At 43.8% G+C, this 19,745-nt stretch overlaps 1 protein-coding gene across 4 annotated transcripts in view; it reads right to left on the bottom strand.

Annotated features, from left to right (window-relative positions):
- CPPED1 (calcineurin like phosphoesterase domain containing 1) overlaps window positions 1-19,745 on the bottom strand; it is a 130,000-nt gene that overhangs the window by 27,597 nt on the left and 82,658 nt on the right. For 3 of the 4 annotated variants that reach the window (XM_036099547.2, XM_036099544.2, XM_036099545.2), the window contains one exon: window positions 1,884-2,409. The exons of the other annotated variant lie outside the window; for it this stretch is intronic. In XM_036099547.2, the coding sequence (XP_035955440.1) occupies window positions 2,180-2,409 (230 nt within the window). In that variant the 3' untranslated portion in view covers window positions 1,884-2,179. Of the gene's footprint in view, window positions 1-1,883; window positions 2,410-19,745 lie in introns of those variants that run through there. 4 annotated transcript variants of the gene reach the window in all.

Genomic DNA, 19,745 nt, shown 5'->3' with positions numbered 1-19,745 from the left:
CGGTGTGATCTCAGCCAAGTGGCCCCACCTCTCTGAGCCAAAGCACTTAAAATGTACTTAGCACATAAGAAACATTCAACACCATAGCGCTTAGGATCATGGAGGATTTTATTGTTTTCCACAGCATAAGGCACTTATTTTTTAATGTGATTTTTCTTTTTTAAAAAGAAAAGGCAATATAGTGAATGCATTGGTAAATAGCTATTATCAGAACAATACACGCTTATCTACAAAATCATTTCTTTCTGAACCAACCAGCATCAGGGAATACCGCTGGTTACCTAAAAAATGGTGAGAATTTCGTATGGTTCCCTATTCTTCGCGTATCTTTGCTGTGTTCTGAATCATTTCTTTTACATATTAGGTTTGTGGGGAAGGAGATTTAGAAATTTCATTTCCATTACTTTGAATTATCTCCACTCCCCATCCCATTCCAGGCACCCCAGCCTACTGAGCATCTTGCACATGTCATACAACAGAGAGGGCTCCGGCGGTCCGTTAGGATTCCTGTTCCCTGCGCTCCCAGCAGCCCCACACCTGCATTTACGACCCTGCCATCTGATTCTGAAAGTCAGCACATCCCAGGCCTCAGACGCGTTGCTTATTACTTTTTACTGACCTCCTGTTCCTGACCTCTTCAAGCCACACCTGTTGTTGAGAAAAATGAACACAGAGCAACTCTGTGGCAAAATACCAAAACAGGAGCATTCTAATTTTGAAAGATTTTAATTTTCTTGTGCCACAACACAACGAGCTATGGTGCATCACCGATCTGTAGCATAATTAACTTCTCGTCTTTGTGCCTTATGAATTTACATACGCAATTATCCTTCTCTTTAATTTTTCACGGTTTTGCTACACTGACTAAAACTTTTTAACAAGAAAGTCTTTTGATTTAATAAACTTTGCAGTTCATTTGTAACTGCTGGTTTGGGTCTGACGGATGCCACCACCTGGTGCCGTGAGGTTGTTCGGGCGGGACGGAGTGCCGGGGCTCCCCATCGGACGGGGCAACAGACACGATCTTGCGCAGTCGGCAGCCGCACAGAAGCAGTGGCAAAGGAGCTCACATAAAAACGGTGTTGATTTTAAACCACCCACACTCCTTTGCCAATGGATCCTGCCCCCTGTTCATTTCATCCAAGTTGGCGCCGATTTAGATCACAGGGCTGAATGTACCGTTTTTGTGCCCGCCAGGGTTCCTGCTTTGTTTCTTTTCAGAACTCAGCATCGACTCCCGCTTGCTCTGTCCAAGGAGACACAGCGAAGAGGCTCATAAATGGAGGGCCATCCCCATCACACAAGAACGCCAATCTGCGGAGCTCCTGTGCCCTCGGAAGGGACCGTGAAGAAACTCAAAACAGACAGAGAGGCGGCGCTTTGGGGCTTCAGTTCTAGTCTCTGGGTGGGCGGGGGGGGGGGGGGGGAGGTTTATAGAGATGGCCAATTTGTGTGCCAAGGAGGCTTTTCTCATCACCCAGAAGGCAAATTCAACTTTGACTAGCATCGAATGCATCGTCGACAATAGTAGGAGCCTCAAAATTTAATAGCAAGTGTTGTCTACTCAGTTCCGTGCAAAAAAAAAAAAAAAAAAAAAAAAGAAGAAGCCCATGCATCTCTGCTAATGGGATATAATGATTTGCCTTGTTAGGAAGGAAAGGCGATGACCTTTGTTTCTGCCTAGCATTTTGGGAGTCGTGAACACGATCTAAGACAATCAAATGCGGTTTGTTCATGGAATTATCGAAGACCGCGCTTGGATATCAAGGTGGGATGGAGGGTGACAGGTAGACTTTTACCATCCGCTACCGGGAAGCAATCGATTTCACAGGCAGAGCTGAGAAACCCATCATTAGGAGAACTGACTCAAACACTGAGGCAGCAAGATTCTAATATCATTTATTCCTTTGTTTTCAGGCTTTCCCCACCCCCCTCTTTTATAAGGGGAGGGCAGCTCTCTATTTTGAATATAACTTAGGATAGGAGGATAGGACCCAGCTCTCTGATTTATGCAAAATGACATAAATCCACAAATCGGCCTGGAATACTTTTATATTTCAAGAGGGGGCGGTGCACAGCTGCACTTTCTGGCAAAGTAAGAAACCAGTGGAAGTGAACCGTGGACTTGGAGCAATCTATGGGTCTAGGAATGAAGGACAGACACAGGCTCAAGGGGCAGTCACTTTCCCTCCATTAGGCCCATGAGATCGTCGTCTATCCCCTTCTCACTCAGCTCATCCAAACTGTAGTATCGATGAACGATTTTCTCGGCGGTGACCACCACGACTCGGAGCCCGTGGGTGTCTTGGCCCAACTGGCACCCGATGGCCGATGACACCACCATGTCCAGGTTTTGGTAGATGCCCCCGGCATTCCGGTGGTAGTGGCCTGAGAACACAGCTGTGACACCTGCAGGGGAGGGAACAAAACATTAGGGGGCCAAGGATCTTCATTTAGGGAACTGGGGGCTCCACGGCTTCCTTCTGGGAGCAATAGAGTATGTTATGAAATTAAATGCGCTAATATTACTCAGTGCATAATAAACGAGAAGACTGCATATGTCACATCCAGAATCCTTGCAAGGATAATTCATCGATACAACATATTAACACATTTGTCATAAGTGGTACAAGAAAGTGCTAGGGAACAAGAAGAGAGAAGATGAAGTGACTGACTTTGGGAGAGATACAGGAAGCGGAAGGAAATATTTTGAGGCCTGTATAAACAGCCATATGATGGAAGTTAAATGTCTAGAAAAAAGAATGTTTATGGAGTTTTATTCAAGACAGCACAGCATGCTCAACATTTAATGTACCTCCTCCGCTCCACACTCAAGAGCCATGATGGATAAAATCTAAAAAAGAAAACCAAAGGACAGAAGTAGCTTCAAAATCAAAACAAATAGCTCCGTGGATGAGAAACAAGGCAGAAAGGCAGAGTAATGAGTGGGGTTACAGTGCTGCTGGGAGTTAAGCTCCTGGAGGGTGACAGAGACTGCAAGAAGTTTCTGTGATAGGAGGAAATAAAGCCCGGCCCCCATTTGAAAGAGAGTTGGCGTGGGAACCTCTGTTTATGGAAAGAGGATGCAAAAAACCATTGTAGCGTGCTGCCTGGGGCTAGGGTCGTGGTATGCAGGTGTTTCTAACAAGTCCTCCAGAAAATAAAAGAGAACCAATCTGTAATGTTTACTAATTTCCATGGGGTGAACACTCTGATGGTGGCTGATTTCAAATTACCGATGACGTGACGTCACCGCCCAGACGTGGGAAGAGATGCCTGGTAGCATCATTATATAGTGCTTCTACCACACAGGCACAGAAGCTGTGAGCTACCTTGCCGGCATGGTAATAGCAACACATAGCAAGATAGTTGGGAAATAATCAGTTTTGAGTATTTATTACCTTTGCTTTTTATTATAATTTATTTAATGGCAAGTTTGTAGAATTTAATGTTTAGTAATGGTTGTTTAACAAGGAGCTCACAAAATTCCTTAAAATTTAATAATTGGTTTTCATGAACTGGGTAGGAGCTGACTGCAGCACAGCACTGGGTTAGGGCTTGTAGCAATCTATGGGTCTAGGAATGAAGGACAGACACAGGCTCAAGTCTAGGAAATGAGACATGTTTTCTCAGTGTGACTGTGGGCAAGGGCCCTCAAGCTCTACTATAAGACCTGGCCCTGGGTAGGGGCTGGGGTGGAGGTGACCCAAACCACTAGACAAGGAGAAGCTATTCAAGAGAGAAAGTGGAAAACCAAAGCTGAAATTACCTCTTAATAAAATTGAATCTGAAACAAATCCCACCGCCTGTGAAGAAATTTCATGCTAACTAAGACAGTCTACAGACTCCTCAATCAGGAATATGAATTCACTCCAGGTGAAATGAATGATATAAAACTGCCTGAAAAATATTTAAAATGAGTATGTTTAGGGCATCAAAAAGTCCTTAATAAAGGAAAAGAACCAGATATTATGAAACAAAACAGGCATGAATTCAATGAGAATAACTGGTAATGAAAGCTTAGAAACAGTGGCCATTAAAGACAGCCATTAAAACAGAACATGAAGACAACTCTCAATAAATGGGATAAATTCTAAACTGGACACTAATCAGAGAGGAAATCAGTGAATTAAGAGACAGAATGGAGGCACTGAACCAACCAAAAGACAACACAGAGACTCAGACACAAGCAATAAGAACATGCAGTTCAAAGAACCCAAAGAATGGATAAAGGGGTATCTATGGATGCTTAAGAGGAGGTGCAACAGGAGAAAGGAGGAAATAATAGTAAGAATAACTTGAAGAAACAATTGTTGGGGATTTTCCAAAATGAAGGAATATATGGGTCTTCATATATAAAGTACTAAGTAGGATAAATAAAAATCAATTTGTATCATGGGGATATTGTGGAGCATCCAACAAAAAAACCCTAAAAATATATCATGGCAAAAATACTATAAAGGAATGACAATTAGATAGCAGGCACCCCAGCAATAACAGAATCAAAGAGTAATGCCTTCCAGAGCTGAGGGGAAGCAACTATGAACCTCAAATTTTATACCCAGCTAAACCATCATTCAAGTTAAAGGGCAAAAGAAATACATGCTGGGGCATACGAAGATGAAGAGTTTACCACTTACAAACCTTCACTGAAAGAATTATTAGGAGATATGTTTCAGCAAGGAAGGGATGAAATATTAAAAAACAATGATGAGCTAACACTGATAAAAATATTTTGGTAAATTTAATTAACTACTGATTTTCTTTGAAAACCTCTTTTTTAAAATGTAAAAGTAAAACTAAAGCTCGAGAATGTCAAGATGGGAAGTTCAATGGATAATTAGAGCACATAAAAGCTATTGTCATGTTTGGAAGGAAGAAGAAAATAATTATATTTTGCTAGAAAAAATGCATAATTAACATGCTTCTTAAAAATGTTTGGGCACAAGCAACCAAATTAAAAATAGGCAAACTGTACTTCATCAAAATTTTAAACTTTTGTGCATCAAAGAACACCATCAACAATATGAAAAGATAACCCATGGAATGGGAGTGAATATTTGCAAATCATCTATCTGATAAAGGTCTAACATCCAGAAAATATGGAGATGGATATGAAAAATACGAAAAATGTTCAATGTCACTAATCATCAGTGCAATGAAAATCAAAACCATAATGAGATTTCACTTCACATCCACTAGGATGGCTATCATTAAAAGATGGAAAATAACAAGTGTTCACAGGGATCTGGAGACACTGGAACCCTTGTAGAGTGCTGGTGGAAATATAAAATGGTGCAGCCTTTCTGGAAAACACTTTGGCAGTTCCTTAAAATGTTAAACATACAGCCACCACGTGACCCAGCAGTTCCACTCCTAGGTATCTACTCAGGAGAAAGGAAAACACACAGCCATGTAAAAACTTGTTTGTGAAGGTTCACAACAGCATTATTCATAGCAGCCAAAAGAGCAGAAACAACCTAAATGTCCATTTGAACTGATGAATAAACAAAATGTGGCACATCCATTTGATGGAAGATTGTCCAGCTGTCAAAAGGACTGAAGAGTACTGTCACATGCTCCAACATGGACCGACCTCGAAAACACCATGCTCAGTCAGTGAAAGAAGTCAGATGCAAAAGGCCTCGCACTGTATGATTCCATGTATATGAAATGTCCAGAATAGGCAACTCCAGAGACAGAAAGAAGATTATTGTTTGTCGAGGGCTGGGAGGGGGGGAGGGACAAGGGGAAGCGGGAGTGATTGCTAATGGGCACAGTGTTTCTTTGTGGAATGGTGATGGTATGGAATCAGACAGTGGTGATGGCTGCACAACCTCATGACTATATTAAAGCCACTGAATTTGGGGCGCCTGGGTGGCTTAGTCATTGAGAGTCTGCCTTCGGCTCAGGTCATGATCCCGGGGTCCTGGGATCGAGCCCCGCATCAGGCTCCCTGCTCGGCAGGAAGCCTGCTTCTCCCTCTCCCACTCCCCCTGCTTGTGTTCCCTCTCTCGCTGTGTATCTCTCTGTCAAATAAATATATAAAATCTTTAAAAAAAAAAAAACCACTGAACTTTTTCATGTTAAAAGTGTGAATTTTATGGTATAGCTCAATAAAAAAAAAATGCAAAAAAAAATATAGGGGAAGGGAAGGAGGCCAGAATGACCCGTGTGGCAGTGATGGGAGGCGGAGACATCAGTATGAACTCATGTTTACCTTAATACCATGTTAAAAACAGAGAATGACACAGAGAGACATTGACAGATGTGTGCGGACACAGGTTAGTATAAAGACACGTATTTCCTTGCTCTGTTGGCTGTCAGTGCCTAGAAACAGGGGCACATACTGGCCACGAGCACACCTAGCGTCCAGATCTTGGTTTCTAATACCATTCTCGAATAAAAGGATCCTCGGAGACTTGGCTGACTGTGGGGCTGGGGCAGGAAATATACAAGATGAGCCTGGAGCATCTTGTTGGGCCAGAAAGGAAGGAAGTGCTCAAAAGCTCGAGCTGACGGGGGGTGTGTCAGAGGGACACAGGAATCAACAGAAAGAGCTCCCCACAGCCAAACCTTAACAACTTAAGCAACAAAATAAACTCGTGCCAAAGTATAAAAAATAAATCCACTAGTCCAAATTAATATAAATAAATAAATGTGGGAAAAAGAGACAAAATCTCCCATACAGAAGAACAAATAATTTATGTCGATCTTCTGCCCTTAGGAAGGTGGAGCTCCCTATATGTGTGGACTATGCATACGGACTTCCTTCCCAGAGTCACTTAACAGTGGAGACACGGGCCAAACATCAACAGGGATGGGAAGTCAGGTTGTTAGTCTGCACCCCTGATGCACCTTGATGACTGTGATAAAAACGGCACACCTGTGTGGTCTTCCTCCTCCCAATCCAGGACTCCAGCATGAGAAAACCATCAGACCAATCCCCATAGAGAGACATTCTACAAACACCTGACCAGTACTTCTCGAGAAACTGTCAAAGTCATCAAAAACAAGGGCAGTCTGAGAAACTGTCACAGCACAGAGGGGACTAAGGAGGTGTGATGCCTAAGCGAGGTGTGCTATGCTAGATGGGATCCTGGAGCAGAAAGAGGACATTAGGTAAAAAAGTAAGGGAACCTGATTATGGGCTTTCATTAATAAAAGTGCACCAATATCACTTCATTAATTATAGCAAATGTACCGTATTAGTGTAAGATACTAATAACGGGAAACTAGAGGCAGGTGTACATGGGAAGTGTCTGTATCATCCCAGCGATTTTTATGTGGATTTGAAATTGTTCTAAAATTAAAAAGTTTATTTAAAAAAAAAACCATACGGATAATTTCCAAAAGAACCGAATGGAATATGCAGCTTTCAATCAGCAAAGAGGCGGGGGGAAAAAATCAGAATGACTACAAAAAACAAAACAAAAAAAGAATCAAACACGAAATTTTAAAATGTTCCTGACACCAAATGCTGGGTCTGGTGCAGAGAAACTGGATCGTGCCTGCAGTGCTGGTGGGAAGGTAAACAGTCTGGTTGGTAAACAGTCTGGTAATAGTTGAAATTGCATTTACTGTATGACCCAGCAACAGAACTCCTGGAGATTTTTCCCAGTTTCCCAAAACTTATGTTCCAATATCTGTACATGGATGTATACAGTAGCTTTATTTGTAATAGCCAGGAATGGGAGGCAACGTAAATGTCCTTCCGCGGGGTCTACGGTTACACTGTGGTACATCCACGCCACGGAATACCACCCAGCAATAAAAAAAAGGAACAACCGATCGATACGCACAACAACTGGAATAGATTTCAAGGAAATTATACTCATTAAAAAAAGCCAAACCCCAAAGGTTCCATCCTGTATGATTCCATTTATGTAGCATTCCTGAAATGACAAAATTATAGATATGGCTGCTAGGAGTGAGGCGCAGCGGTGGAGGGGATCGGGGGCGCATGCGGCTATAGGAGGACGGCAGGAGAGATCCTTGTGGTGATGGAACTGTTTGCATTTGACAAGGATTCAGAAAGGTCTGAAGGGAATGTGCTCAAAATGTTTACAGCAACTGCTTCTGGGAGACTCTGAACACAGCATTGTGACTACAGCCGTCAGGGCTCGAAGCGGGCACAGGGACACACCTGCGGGCAGGTGTGGCCATCTGCTGGCTGAGGTCCACACCCAGGGATGGGAAGGAAGGACACCCAGGTGTCCACACGGTGGCGGGAAACAGCTATTTCCATTTACTGTTATTAGGATATAAACAGACACAACTCATTTCAGAGGGTAATTTGGTGCTATTCTCTCACGTTTCATTGTGCGTTCCCCCTGACCCAACACCACCACTTTGGTAGAAATTTATCCTTCAGAAATACCCAGTACAGTGTTCACCAAGGCACTGTGTGTGATGTTCATTTATGGGAGGACTGGATAAATTACAGTAGGTGTATTTTTAAAAAGAGGTAGATTTACATGTGCTGGCATTGAAAGATACCAAATACATTATTAAATATGAATAAGATGTTAAAATAAGTATTACGTGATCCTGGCTTTGTAAAACATAGACAGCGTATGCATAAGAGGGTGTGCACGTATGTTTGTAGCCCCCAACTGAACTGGGATACATTCGCACTGCTCACACTGGTGATTTCATGGGGAGGCTGGGGGCTGGGATTAGCGAGGGGACATCATTTTCTACTCTTCCGTACCGTGGTATAATGTTATCAGTGATCATGAACACGAACATCAAGATGCTGTGAAGAGCGTGGGGGTGATGTGCCAGATGGACTGAGTGGGGCGGGGGGGAGGGGAGAAGAGATGGAATGGAGGTGCCCCCACACCAGGGACCGAGCTGTTCAGGTCAGACGCTTGCAGCTGAAGCCCCAGGTTGGGCGCCCAGAGGGTCCTCGCCACAACTGGAGAATTGAACAGTCCTGGCCACACTGACTGGAGGACCACAGAAGTGACTGCTTCCTTCATGGCCTTCCTGGGGTTTCAAAGCTTCATGGCCTGTGCAGTCGGAGGCCCACTGCGAGCTTGTGCCATCAGACTGGCCTCGGGGAGTTCCTCTTGGCCAGACAGAAGCCACTTAGTGTTGTTATTATTTTGTTGTGTACTAGATTATGTGCATTGAATTTGGCTCTTCATGCCTAATTCATAGTTGCAAACTAATATTCTGGAAGGAATGCTTGGCAATTTTGAAAATGGCTCGCATTAGCCGTAATTAGCTGTAAAAACTCATTTATGTTCAAGTTTCACGCCATATTTATTGGCGTCCACAGAGACAGAAGCATTAATGGGGCTGTTCAAGTGACCTGCAGAACTTTCCAAGCAGATCTCAGTGGACCCCGGACAGCTGCGCTGGTTGGCCGTGCGTGTGCTATCCATCTTCCCACTGCAAACCCCTCAGGGCTCACCGTTTATTGTTAATGTCCTAAGTCACAGCAAGTGTGACCGAATGAGGAGTGTGGCATTAGCAAGGATACCTAAGAGGACTAACAATAAAGATGAAAGAGACTGTCAGTGAGCAGGGCCACGGTGTTGAGAATGGCCTCCCCTCTAGCAAGGAGAGCCCCCCACCCCAGCAAGGAGAGCCCCCCCCCCCGCCGCCACCCCCACGAGTACAATCAGGAACTTCACATCTTGAAGTCCTGAATAAGACACTGTGGAATGGCCATGAAATAAGTGCACAAAGGGATGGTCAGGCAGGAGGCTGAAGTCTGTCAAATGGAGGAGGGTACGAGTAACTCTCCATTCTGCCGGGTTCTAGTGCGGAGTTCAGGGCTCTGGGCTATTCCTGGCTGGAAGAGGGAGGAGGAGGCACGTGACAGAGTCTCTTCCCGGGCTGGAACCAGGGCCAGAAGCAGCCTGGTGGATGATAGAGGGAGTTTCTATCTCCCACCTCCTGGGAAGTCCAGCAGTTCTGAACCCGGTTATGTTCTCCAAGTCCTCCCACGAGTAAGGGCAGTATTGAGGCAAAGCGGAATGGGGATGGCTTGGAAGGAGGATAGCAGCAGGACCCTAAGGACTTTCCAAGTATCATCTCACTGAATCGTCCCAACAGAGACTCGAATCACCTCCATTTTACAGATGAGAAAACCGAGGCCGGGAGAAAAAACAAAGTTATGCAGCTGGAAAACTCATGTTAGAGCCCAAGTGCTGAACTGGCCTTGCAGACTCTGGCTTTGTTCTTTGGGGACCTTGGGCAGGCCGCTGCCCTTTCCGGGCCTCCACTCCCTCCCTTGTGAGATGAATAATGATTAACACCTGTCTCACGGATGGCAGAGAGGTTTGAAGGAGAGCATGGAACCGGGCAGCAAGCACCTAGCATACGGCGGGTGCTCATCAGCCCTTGGGGCTCCCGCCTGAGCAGGGCCGGCAGCTCACTGTTGGAGCGGGACACAGACACCACGTGCTGGCCTGCGATGCACAGTCTCCTGCCCGAGTTACAATCCTGCCCTTTTATGCCGACAGGCCACAAGGACCCATCTCTGCTTTTTATTAGCTTCTGATGGGGACGCATCGATTCGCAACTCAGTGCAGGTACGGAATGCATTAATAAATCGTGGTTTCCCTGACGGGGGATTGATTTTAGTGGTGTTTTCACGAGTCGTGCCAAATTTCCATTCTGGCTGTTCATTAGTCATCTGGGGCCGACATGCCTCTATGGTTCCTTAATTGAGTATTACGTATAGATTGTTTCTGAATTATGAACTGCTGTAAGGAGATGACAAGCATCTTCTTAAATTACCACCAGAAGAATTCCCCGGCACAAGACAGCCCCTGCGCATCAACAGAGGACAGCTTCTGTGGCGTGAGCTTCGTATTTATTTCTCCATGGTATCAAGTCATAAAGATGCTATAAAAGCTATTTTTAAGCTGTCGTGATTCAAATTCATTTCAAATCAATCAGAGGATGGGAATGCAATCTCCATATAATTTGATATTCTAATACTGGAAGCTTGCCTCAAATCAATCAGGAAATTGGGATGTACCCCAGTGCAATTTTAATATTAAAAACTGACTTCCTTAATGTGCTAGTGTTACTTAAGCCTGGAAAGTACAAACATGTTTGAATTGGGCCACTTTTGTTTGTATTCTGAGTATACATTTATGACAATGGTGTGCATCTTTACGTCGTCAACTGTGACAGGGAAAACTGTGTTGTAAATCATTAGTCACTCACATTATTCTGCCTCAGTGGTAAGGAAAAAAACATGACTCACTGGGAAAAAAAAAATTGGTGTGAACGGAGAGGAAATAGGTACAAATAACCCGTGCTGCAGGTAAAGAATTTCATAGGCAGGTCGCCAAGAGGAGGGCCCTGAGATGGTGGTCCCTGCCAACAGCCAGCAGCTGCTAATCCAAAATCAGGGTACAGCCCACCTGACTCATTAAGTAAGAGGTTCTTAACTATTGGGTTAGGGTTTTGAGTTGCCACAGAGAGGTTAAGGGACTTGCCTGGGGTCACCCAGCCAGGATTTATACCTGGATCAGGCTGACTCAGAAGCAGATGCTCTCTGTCCATTACCTTAGAGGTACGAAGTGCCAAGGATCACACACTGCAGGCCTAGTAAGGCGTGCCCTGTAGGGGGCAGCTTTGACCTAAGTGACACCCTCCACTTCTGCCAGTTCTTTGTTCACATCTGCCCTGGGACTTGAAGTAGGATAGTGATTCTTGTGGTAATAATAATGATAGTAAGTGGTATTTACAAGTGCTCACTATCAGACATTGTTCTGAAGAAGAGCACTTCACATGTTTTTAAATCGTGTGAGCCCCACAATTTCCCTATGAAGGAGGCATAGTTATTACCCCAGTTTGGCAGATGAGGAAAACAGACGTAGACACATTCCATGTTTGCCCTGCTCGGCCTGTCTCTGGCAGGGCTGCGATCAGAGCCCAGGGGTCTGGCCCACGAGTTGGCGCTCTTAACCAAACTCCTGCCAAGTGGAGGGAAACTGAAAGCACATGAGAGACGGGCCGCGTGAGTGAAGAAAGAAGAACAGGAGTCAGGGGTGTTGAGGAGGCAGGAGCTAAGTAACCACCACAGAGCTTCTGTGACCTACCACCACCCACGGGCACCCCCTAGTCCTTCTCTGTGCTTTTGTGTGACATGGGAAAAATTCCTATGTGAGTTTTCCAGGGGAGTGCCTGGTGGTACCAGGATTCCAGATCGGAGTGTGGTTCAGCTGGAGGGCAGGGCAGCTGGACTGACCACTGGCTGGAATGGAGACAACTGAGGTGCCAGGCTCAAGTCTGCATCCTCCTCCTTCTCGTGGGGAGAGCATCAAAGCATCCCATCACTGCCAGTGTCAGCCTTTCACGAATTCAAACCTTCCCATCCCCAAATTCCCATTAACTTAAGTGGGGTCTTAAAGACATTTTCATGGAACTTTCGAGGATTGCTCATAACTTAATTGACCTGGGGTCTACAAACATTTTCTGTAAGAGGTCAGAAAGTAAATATTTTAAGGCCATGCAATCTCTGTGGAACTACTCAACTCTGCTTTCTTTCACAGCATGGGAACAACCACCATTCACAGTTACGTAAACATGTGGGCATGGCTGCGATCCAATAAAACTCTATTAACAAAAATGAGAGGAGGGCCACCCCCAGTCAATGGAGAAAAAAAAAAAGCATATTATCTTTTAAAAAAATACATTTGGGTGATCAAAGTTCAGCCACAATTTCTCAATCCTTCAAAAATTAGGAAGTGTCTTTCTGTACTTCTCACAAATAAAGAAAACAACAAAGAAAACAGTAATTTGTAGTTTGTAAAACTATGAATGCCATCCTGACCAGGGGAGACAAGTGTATTTGCCCAACAGAGAACATTGCTTTAATGAACACAAAATTATTCTATAAACAATTACTCAATTATATAAAAATTCAGAGCATTTGTACTAATGGTCAGAAAGAGACTTCTGTATTTACTTGAAACGAAGAGTGTCCACATCCTTCCATCTAAAAAACTAACTCAGATCTAAAACATTAAAAAAAATTGTGTGCTGACAATTTTTGCTTGAAATTAAATGTCTAATGGGCTTATAGTTTATAATCTCTCTTATAGTGTACCCCCATAAGAGAGATTATAAAATTCAACCAGCATACAGTTTACACTCAATAAATATAAATCTATGCTGCTGAATTAACATTCTAGCTGTCCTTTATACAGACAATGTGAGGTGGAAAGGGCTCTGAAGTGGTCCTGCTCAAGAGAAACATAATGTGAGCCTCTTGTGTAATTTTATATTTTCTAATAGCTGCCTTTTAAAAAGTAAACAGTAACAGGTGAAATTAATTTTAGTTGTGTTTTAACCCAATATTTAAAATATTATTTCAATATATAATCAATAAATAAAATATTACCATTTTTACATTATTTTCATACCAAGTCTGGAAAATCCAGTGTGTATTTTATACTTAGATCCCACCTCCATTTGGACCAGCTACATGTGGCTACTATACTGAGCAGAGCCATTTTTTTTTTTTTAAGATTTTATTTATTTATTTGACAGAGAGAGACACAGTGAGAGAGGGAACACAAGCGGGGGGAGTGGGAGAGGGAGAAGCAGGCTTCCCGCTGAGCAGGGAGCCCGATGCGGGGCTCGATCCCAGAACCCCGAGATTATGACCTGAGCCAAAGGCAGTCGCTTAACGACTGAGCCACCCAGGCGCCCCAGCAGCACCATTTTGGAGTGGGGCAGATGTGGAAATCCAATCCCAGCGTTGGCTCTTTTTTAACTGAATGGCCTTAGTTTCACTATCTGAAAAATGGAGATAATCACAGGTAACCTTGCGAGGCTGCTGCTATGAGAAATAGCTATACTGTGCCTGGCACAGAGTAGGCTCCTCATGAATGAAAGCCATTATAATATCAATTATTAAATCACTGAATATTTCTTTAACAGAAGCACTGAATTATTAATATCATATGACAAACACAAAGGCCCTTTGGCAGAGCAAAAATAACCATACCACATGTACAAATAGACAAAGAAGGTAGCTCTAGGATCAACATTTTCCACATTTTACAAGGAAGCTTAACTACTGGATCAAAGAATACCTCCACTTTTTTGGTACAGTGTCAAGTATAACTGAAGAACCATAAACTTCATATATTTTGATCAATTTTAACACATGTACACACCTGGAAACCATCACCAAGATCAAGATCATGAACACATCCCACCACTCCCAAAAGTTTCCTCGCGCTCCTTGGAGACACTCTCTCCCTCTATCCTGGTCCAGGCAACGTCTGACCTGTTTGCTGTTTCTACAGATTGATAGGATTTCATATAATGGAATCATATAGTATGCAATCTTTTTTGGTCTGGCTTCTTTCACGTAGCATGATTTTGAAATATTTCATGAAAGAATCATGAAGGCATGATTTTGAAAGATTCCTCCATATTACTGTATGTATCAAGAGTTCACCCTTTTTATTGCTAAGTAATATTTCATTGTATGGATATCCTATAATTTGTTTACCCATTCAACTGCTAATGGGCCCTGAGGTTATTTCCAGAATTGCCTCAGCATGTGTGATGAAAAGTGATTAACCATATATATTTGGGTTTATTTCTAAACTCAATTTTCTGTTCCATTAATCTGTTTATCTTTTAATACTAAATGCCAGCTTTGATCACTGTAGGTTAACAGTTCTGAAATCAGGTAGGGTAGGTCCTTCAACTTTGTTCTTCTTTTTCAAAATCATTTTGCTATTAGGTAACTTGCATTTCTTTTTTAAAAGATTTTTTTTTTTTAATTTATTCATTTGACAGAGATACAGAGAGAGAGAGAGAGAGCATGAGCAGGGGGAGAGGCAGAGGGAGAGGGAGAAGCAGGCTCCCCGCCGAGCCAGGAGTCCGAAGTGGGGCTTGATCCCAGGACCCCAGGATCATGACCCAAGCCGAAGGCAGACGCCCAACCAACTGAGTCACCCAGGCGCCCTGGTAACTTGCATTTCCACAGAAATTTTAGAATCAGCTTGCAGATTCTACCCAAAATAAAACTGCAGGAATTTTGATTGGGATTATGTTGAATCTACAGATCAATTTGGGGAAAATGCCATATTAACAACAGTCTTCCAATCCATGAACATGGTCTATCTTTCCATTTACTTAGGTCTTCTTTAATTAATGTCAGCAATGTTTTATAGTTTTTAGGGCAGAAGTCTTACATGTCCTTTGTGATTCCTGGGTATTTTATGGTTTTGATGCTATTGCAAATTGAATTATTTTTACAATTTCATTTGACAAGTGTTTGTTGGTGGTATATAAAAATACACTGTGTCTCTCAACTTGATACCCTGAGACCTTGCTAAATTCATTTATTCCAGTAATTGTTTTGTAGATTCCTGGGATTCTCTAAGTAAATAATCATATCATCTGCAAATAGGGACAGTTTTATTTCTTCTTCTCTGATTGCTATGCTTTTTCTTGCTTTTTGTAATGATTGGAACCTCCAATATGCTGTTACATAGGAATGGTGAAAACAGGCAAGCTTTCCTTATTCCTAATCTCGGGAAAAATTTAGTCTTCCATATTCCCATACTTTAGAGTTTGGATATGACTGTCAAATTATCCTTAAGGAAAGAAAGCAACTTAAATTCTAACCAAGGGTGTGAGAGTTTGGTCACTGAGATTTCATTCCTTGGTGATCTTACAAGACAGAGCCTTTCAAAGATTAAAAGGGAGACTTCCAGAACAACACACATTTATCCAGAAATTCTGAGTAAGTGCTATCCTCCCTGTTTTTTTTTTTTTTCTATTGTCATGCTGGATAATCCCTGTCCTCTTACTCTTAACTAAGCCCTTTCACATGATTTATGCTGGTGGATGCTGTCGGTGTCCTCACCAGGCCCCTTTCCAGGTTGGTGCATCCAGCTGCTGCTGGGAGGGCTGGCTGCTAACTGCTCACAGGTGCCCTGCTCCTGAGACCTGAACGACTGAACTAACACCGTGGTGGGGGGCACAGCCAATGAATGAATGACCCAAGAGTGCAAAAGGTCAGCCCCCAGACCATGTGGCATAGGACTCCTATTATACGAAATACCCAGAATAGACAGGCACATCTATGGTGACCGAAAGTAGATTTCTAGGGCAGGGAGGGAGGAAATGGGGAGTGGCTGCAAAAGGGTTCAGTGTTTCGTTTCTTTTCTTTCTTTTTTAAAGATTTTATTTATTTTTGACAGAGAGACAGCGAGAGAGGGAACACAAGCAGGGGGAGTGGAAGAGGGAGAAGCAGACTCCCCACTGAGCAGGGAGCCCCATGCGGGGCTTGATCCCAGGACCCTGGGATCATGACCCAAGCCGAAGGCAGACGCGTAACGACTGAGCAACCCAGGCGCCTTGCAGGGCTTCTTTATAGCGTCATGCAAATGTTCTAAAATTGACCATGATGGTGAACGCACAACTCTCTGAATAGACTGAGAACTGCCGAACTGTACACTTTAAGTAAGTGAATTGTAATGGTATGTTAATGGTAATGGCATGTCAATAAAGCTGTTATGGTGTGGTGGGGGAGGGAAAGAAAGGGAATAATGACCCATAATAGTAATAGCTATCATCTTCTGAAGATCTGCTATGGACCAGGCACTGTAAACAAGCCTCATTGCATTACTTTTAATTTTTCCACATCCCTAAAACGGATGATTGTATGTGGGGGCTGGAGGACGTGGCATCCCTGCCTCAAGGCGGGGGGTTGTCCACCGCTGTGGTGTGATTCATGCTCTGGAGCTCCAGCTGGATCTGGCTGAAATCCTGAGCACACATCCTTGCTTATTAGCTTTGTTCCTGGCTCAGTCCTGTGTCCTCACTTCCCTGCTCCAGGGAGCCTCCCTCAGACACTGACCTAAGGAGGTCAGCTGGACCTCTGGACGCCTCTATTACTCTCTTTGTGAGTCCAAGGGCTGCCCAAGGGTTCCTGGCTGCCGCTTTCTCCCACAGCTCCACCCACTTTACAAATAACAAAGACTTTCTATTAAGAGCTTCAGCTTGCTCTTTTTGGTGGTTTTAAAATTTCCTTTCCACTCTTTATCTTTATTGTGTTTCTGCCTTCAAAAGTAATGCCTGCCTTAGGACAGCAGCTGAATGAGCTATGGTACACACACAGTGCAGCTGTAAGGGAAAGTCAGGAAGATCTCCATGAACAGATATGGAATGACAGCCAAGAAAAATTATGTGAATAAAGCGCAAAAAGCATACACAGTAGCCTTCCTTTTGTGTAACAAGGTATAATAAAACAAACACACATGATGCATGCAGCTTACCCTCAAATAGATCAGAAAAATATATATGTATTTGCAATCTCTCTCACAAATAATAAAAAAAATAAAGCAACTGGGGTAAAACACTAGATAAATCTGGGTAAAACGAATATAGGTGTTCTTTTTACTTGCAACTTTGCTGTCAGCTTTAAAATATTTCTGAATAAAAAGTCAGAAGAAAAAAAAGCAATGCATGCTTGCTAAAATAAAATCAAATGCTGTAAAAATACAGAGCATGAAAAAAAAAGAGGGGCAGGAAAATCTCTTGAACTTTCTCTTCCCATTTCAGTTCAGTGTGTATTGTCCAGATATTTTATTTTATTTTATTATTTTTTATTTTTTATTTTTTAAAGATTTTATTTATTTATTTGAGAGAGAATGAGAGAGAGAGAGAGCATGAGAGGGAGGAGGGTCAGAGGGAGAAGCAGACTCCCTGCTGAGCAGGGAGCCCGATGCGGGACTCGATCCTAGGACTCCAGGACCATGACCTGAGCCGAAGGCAGTCGCTCAACCAACTGAGCCACCCAGGCGTCCCTGTCCAGATATTTTAAATTGTCTATACTGATAACACAGGTATTAGATATAAGTCTATAGCAATACACGTATATACAAACACACACAATTTCACAAAAATGGGATATGCTATCTATAGATGTGCGACTTGCTTTTATTCACTTAACACTGTATCTTTTCATTGTTCCACTCAGGACATACAGCTCTATCTCAGAAGCACCCTATAGAATTCTGAAAACTCTATTTCCAGTATGTAAAAATCTAGGCTGTCAGATGACCATTCTAAACTGGGAGGTCAGGTGCGTTCAGCACCTTTCAGCTCTGCACACTGCTCAGGTACAAGGAGAAACTCAGAGTTAGCAGAGCTTCTCAAAGAGCCCCGGGGACCTGGGAGCAAACCACTCCTGGGAGGAAGGAGTCTCATAGCCCAGCCACTCTGGCAGGTCTCAGGGGAGAAGCCCATCTGTACCCGTTTGGGGCAGGATCATTAGCACAGGAAGAGACTCCCAGGTATACGGAGCACCTGAGCCAAGAGGTCCTGCCTCTGTGCAACCTGACCTGGGGCCAGGGCTGCATCGTCTCCTACAGGAGCTGGGACCCAGCCTGCTGATGGGGGTGAGCAGCCCCAGATGGCTGGTGAGGACTAAATTATCGCGGCACCAGGCGTTCCTGGGCGGGGCCTCTGCTGGAACCCTGGGTTTGTGCCTCGCCCTCTCCTGTGGGCACTACGGAGCTTGCAAACATGGGGTTACCTCAGGCGTTTGCCTAGACGTCTGGTTCACGTGACATGAAACATCTGGCTTGTCTTTAGGATCCACAGCCTCCTCTTGGGATTCTTTCTTTTCTTCTCTCTCTCTCTCTCTTTTTTTGATTGGGTAGTTATTAATGGCCCAGTTGTTGAAATGACCTTCACTCAAGGCCAACTCATTCATACTCTATAACCACAAGATTTTTTTTCTTTTAAAAAAAATTTCCTCCCCTCAAGAAATTACACCTTTCTTGCCTCAACTCCATAATAATCCACAAAAATTATATTGTTCCTGGTTCAAGGCTCCTCTTAATTGAAACTACAAGAAGGTGAGAGAGGGGGATGGAACTGTAATTCTCGATGGCACAGAAGCGGCCCAGGGAGCACCAAGGGCTGTGCATTTTCAGCTTGATCAGGTTGTAAGTGGTTCTGCCACAAAAGCCCCAAAGAAGAGCAGATGGGGAGAGAGCGGCTGGTCGGAGTCATCACACCAACACCCAGGGGAGTCGAGAGGGGCCCAGGTCCTGTTTAGAACACCTCCGGACCCACTTACTTTTATAGGACACGAGCCTCCCCTGCCTTTGGGACCACCTGAGCTTGGACAATCCAGGGAACAGAGCGGCGCTGCTGGGAAATCATTCCTCTCCGAGGCCTGCAGGTGCCTGGCTGCCCGCACAGCCAAAGCCCAGGGGGTATGGCTGCAGTGGAGCCCCACTCCCCGACTTGGACTCAAGAATTAATTATGCTCCTACAAAATTCAGACTCACTTCTTATTTATCTACAGGGGAAGCTATGCTCAACTTTGTAATTTAATTTTTCCCCTTCCTGATGACGCAGAGATTCAAAACGTGTGTGGAATGCAAGAGGAGGGCTGTGTTTTATTCATACTAATATTTGGTTGCCAAAAAAGCAGTGGCAGTCTGGGCCAGGGGTCAGGGGAATGCAAGCTTGAACCTCAGTCTCTGTGCGGGTAGCATGTCCATCAAACTCCCTGAGCCTCAGTTTCCCCGGGTGGAAGGCAGGACTAATATCGACCACCCCCAGGGTTACTTCGAAGACCAAGGGACACTCAGAGCCATGCCCAAGGTTGCGTGGCAGGAAGCTGCATGTGACGTACTCGGATGCCGCTCAATAATTAGACCTTCCTCTGAGCCTTCTCTAAGTATCTGATCAGAAGATCTTCTTTTTTTTCATTTGCACAAATTACA

This window comes from Halichoerus grypus, chromosome 6, assembly GCF_964656455.1.
Source record: "Halichoerus grypus chromosome 6, mHalGry1.hap1.1, whole genome shotgun sequence".
In the NCBI taxonomy this organism is placed as follows: Eukaryota; Metazoa; Chordata; class Mammalia; order Carnivora; family Phocidae; genus Halichoerus; species Halichoerus grypus.
The sequence above is the reverse complement of the archived record's forward strand: the minus strand, read 5'-3'. Positions and strand labels throughout refer to the sequence as shown.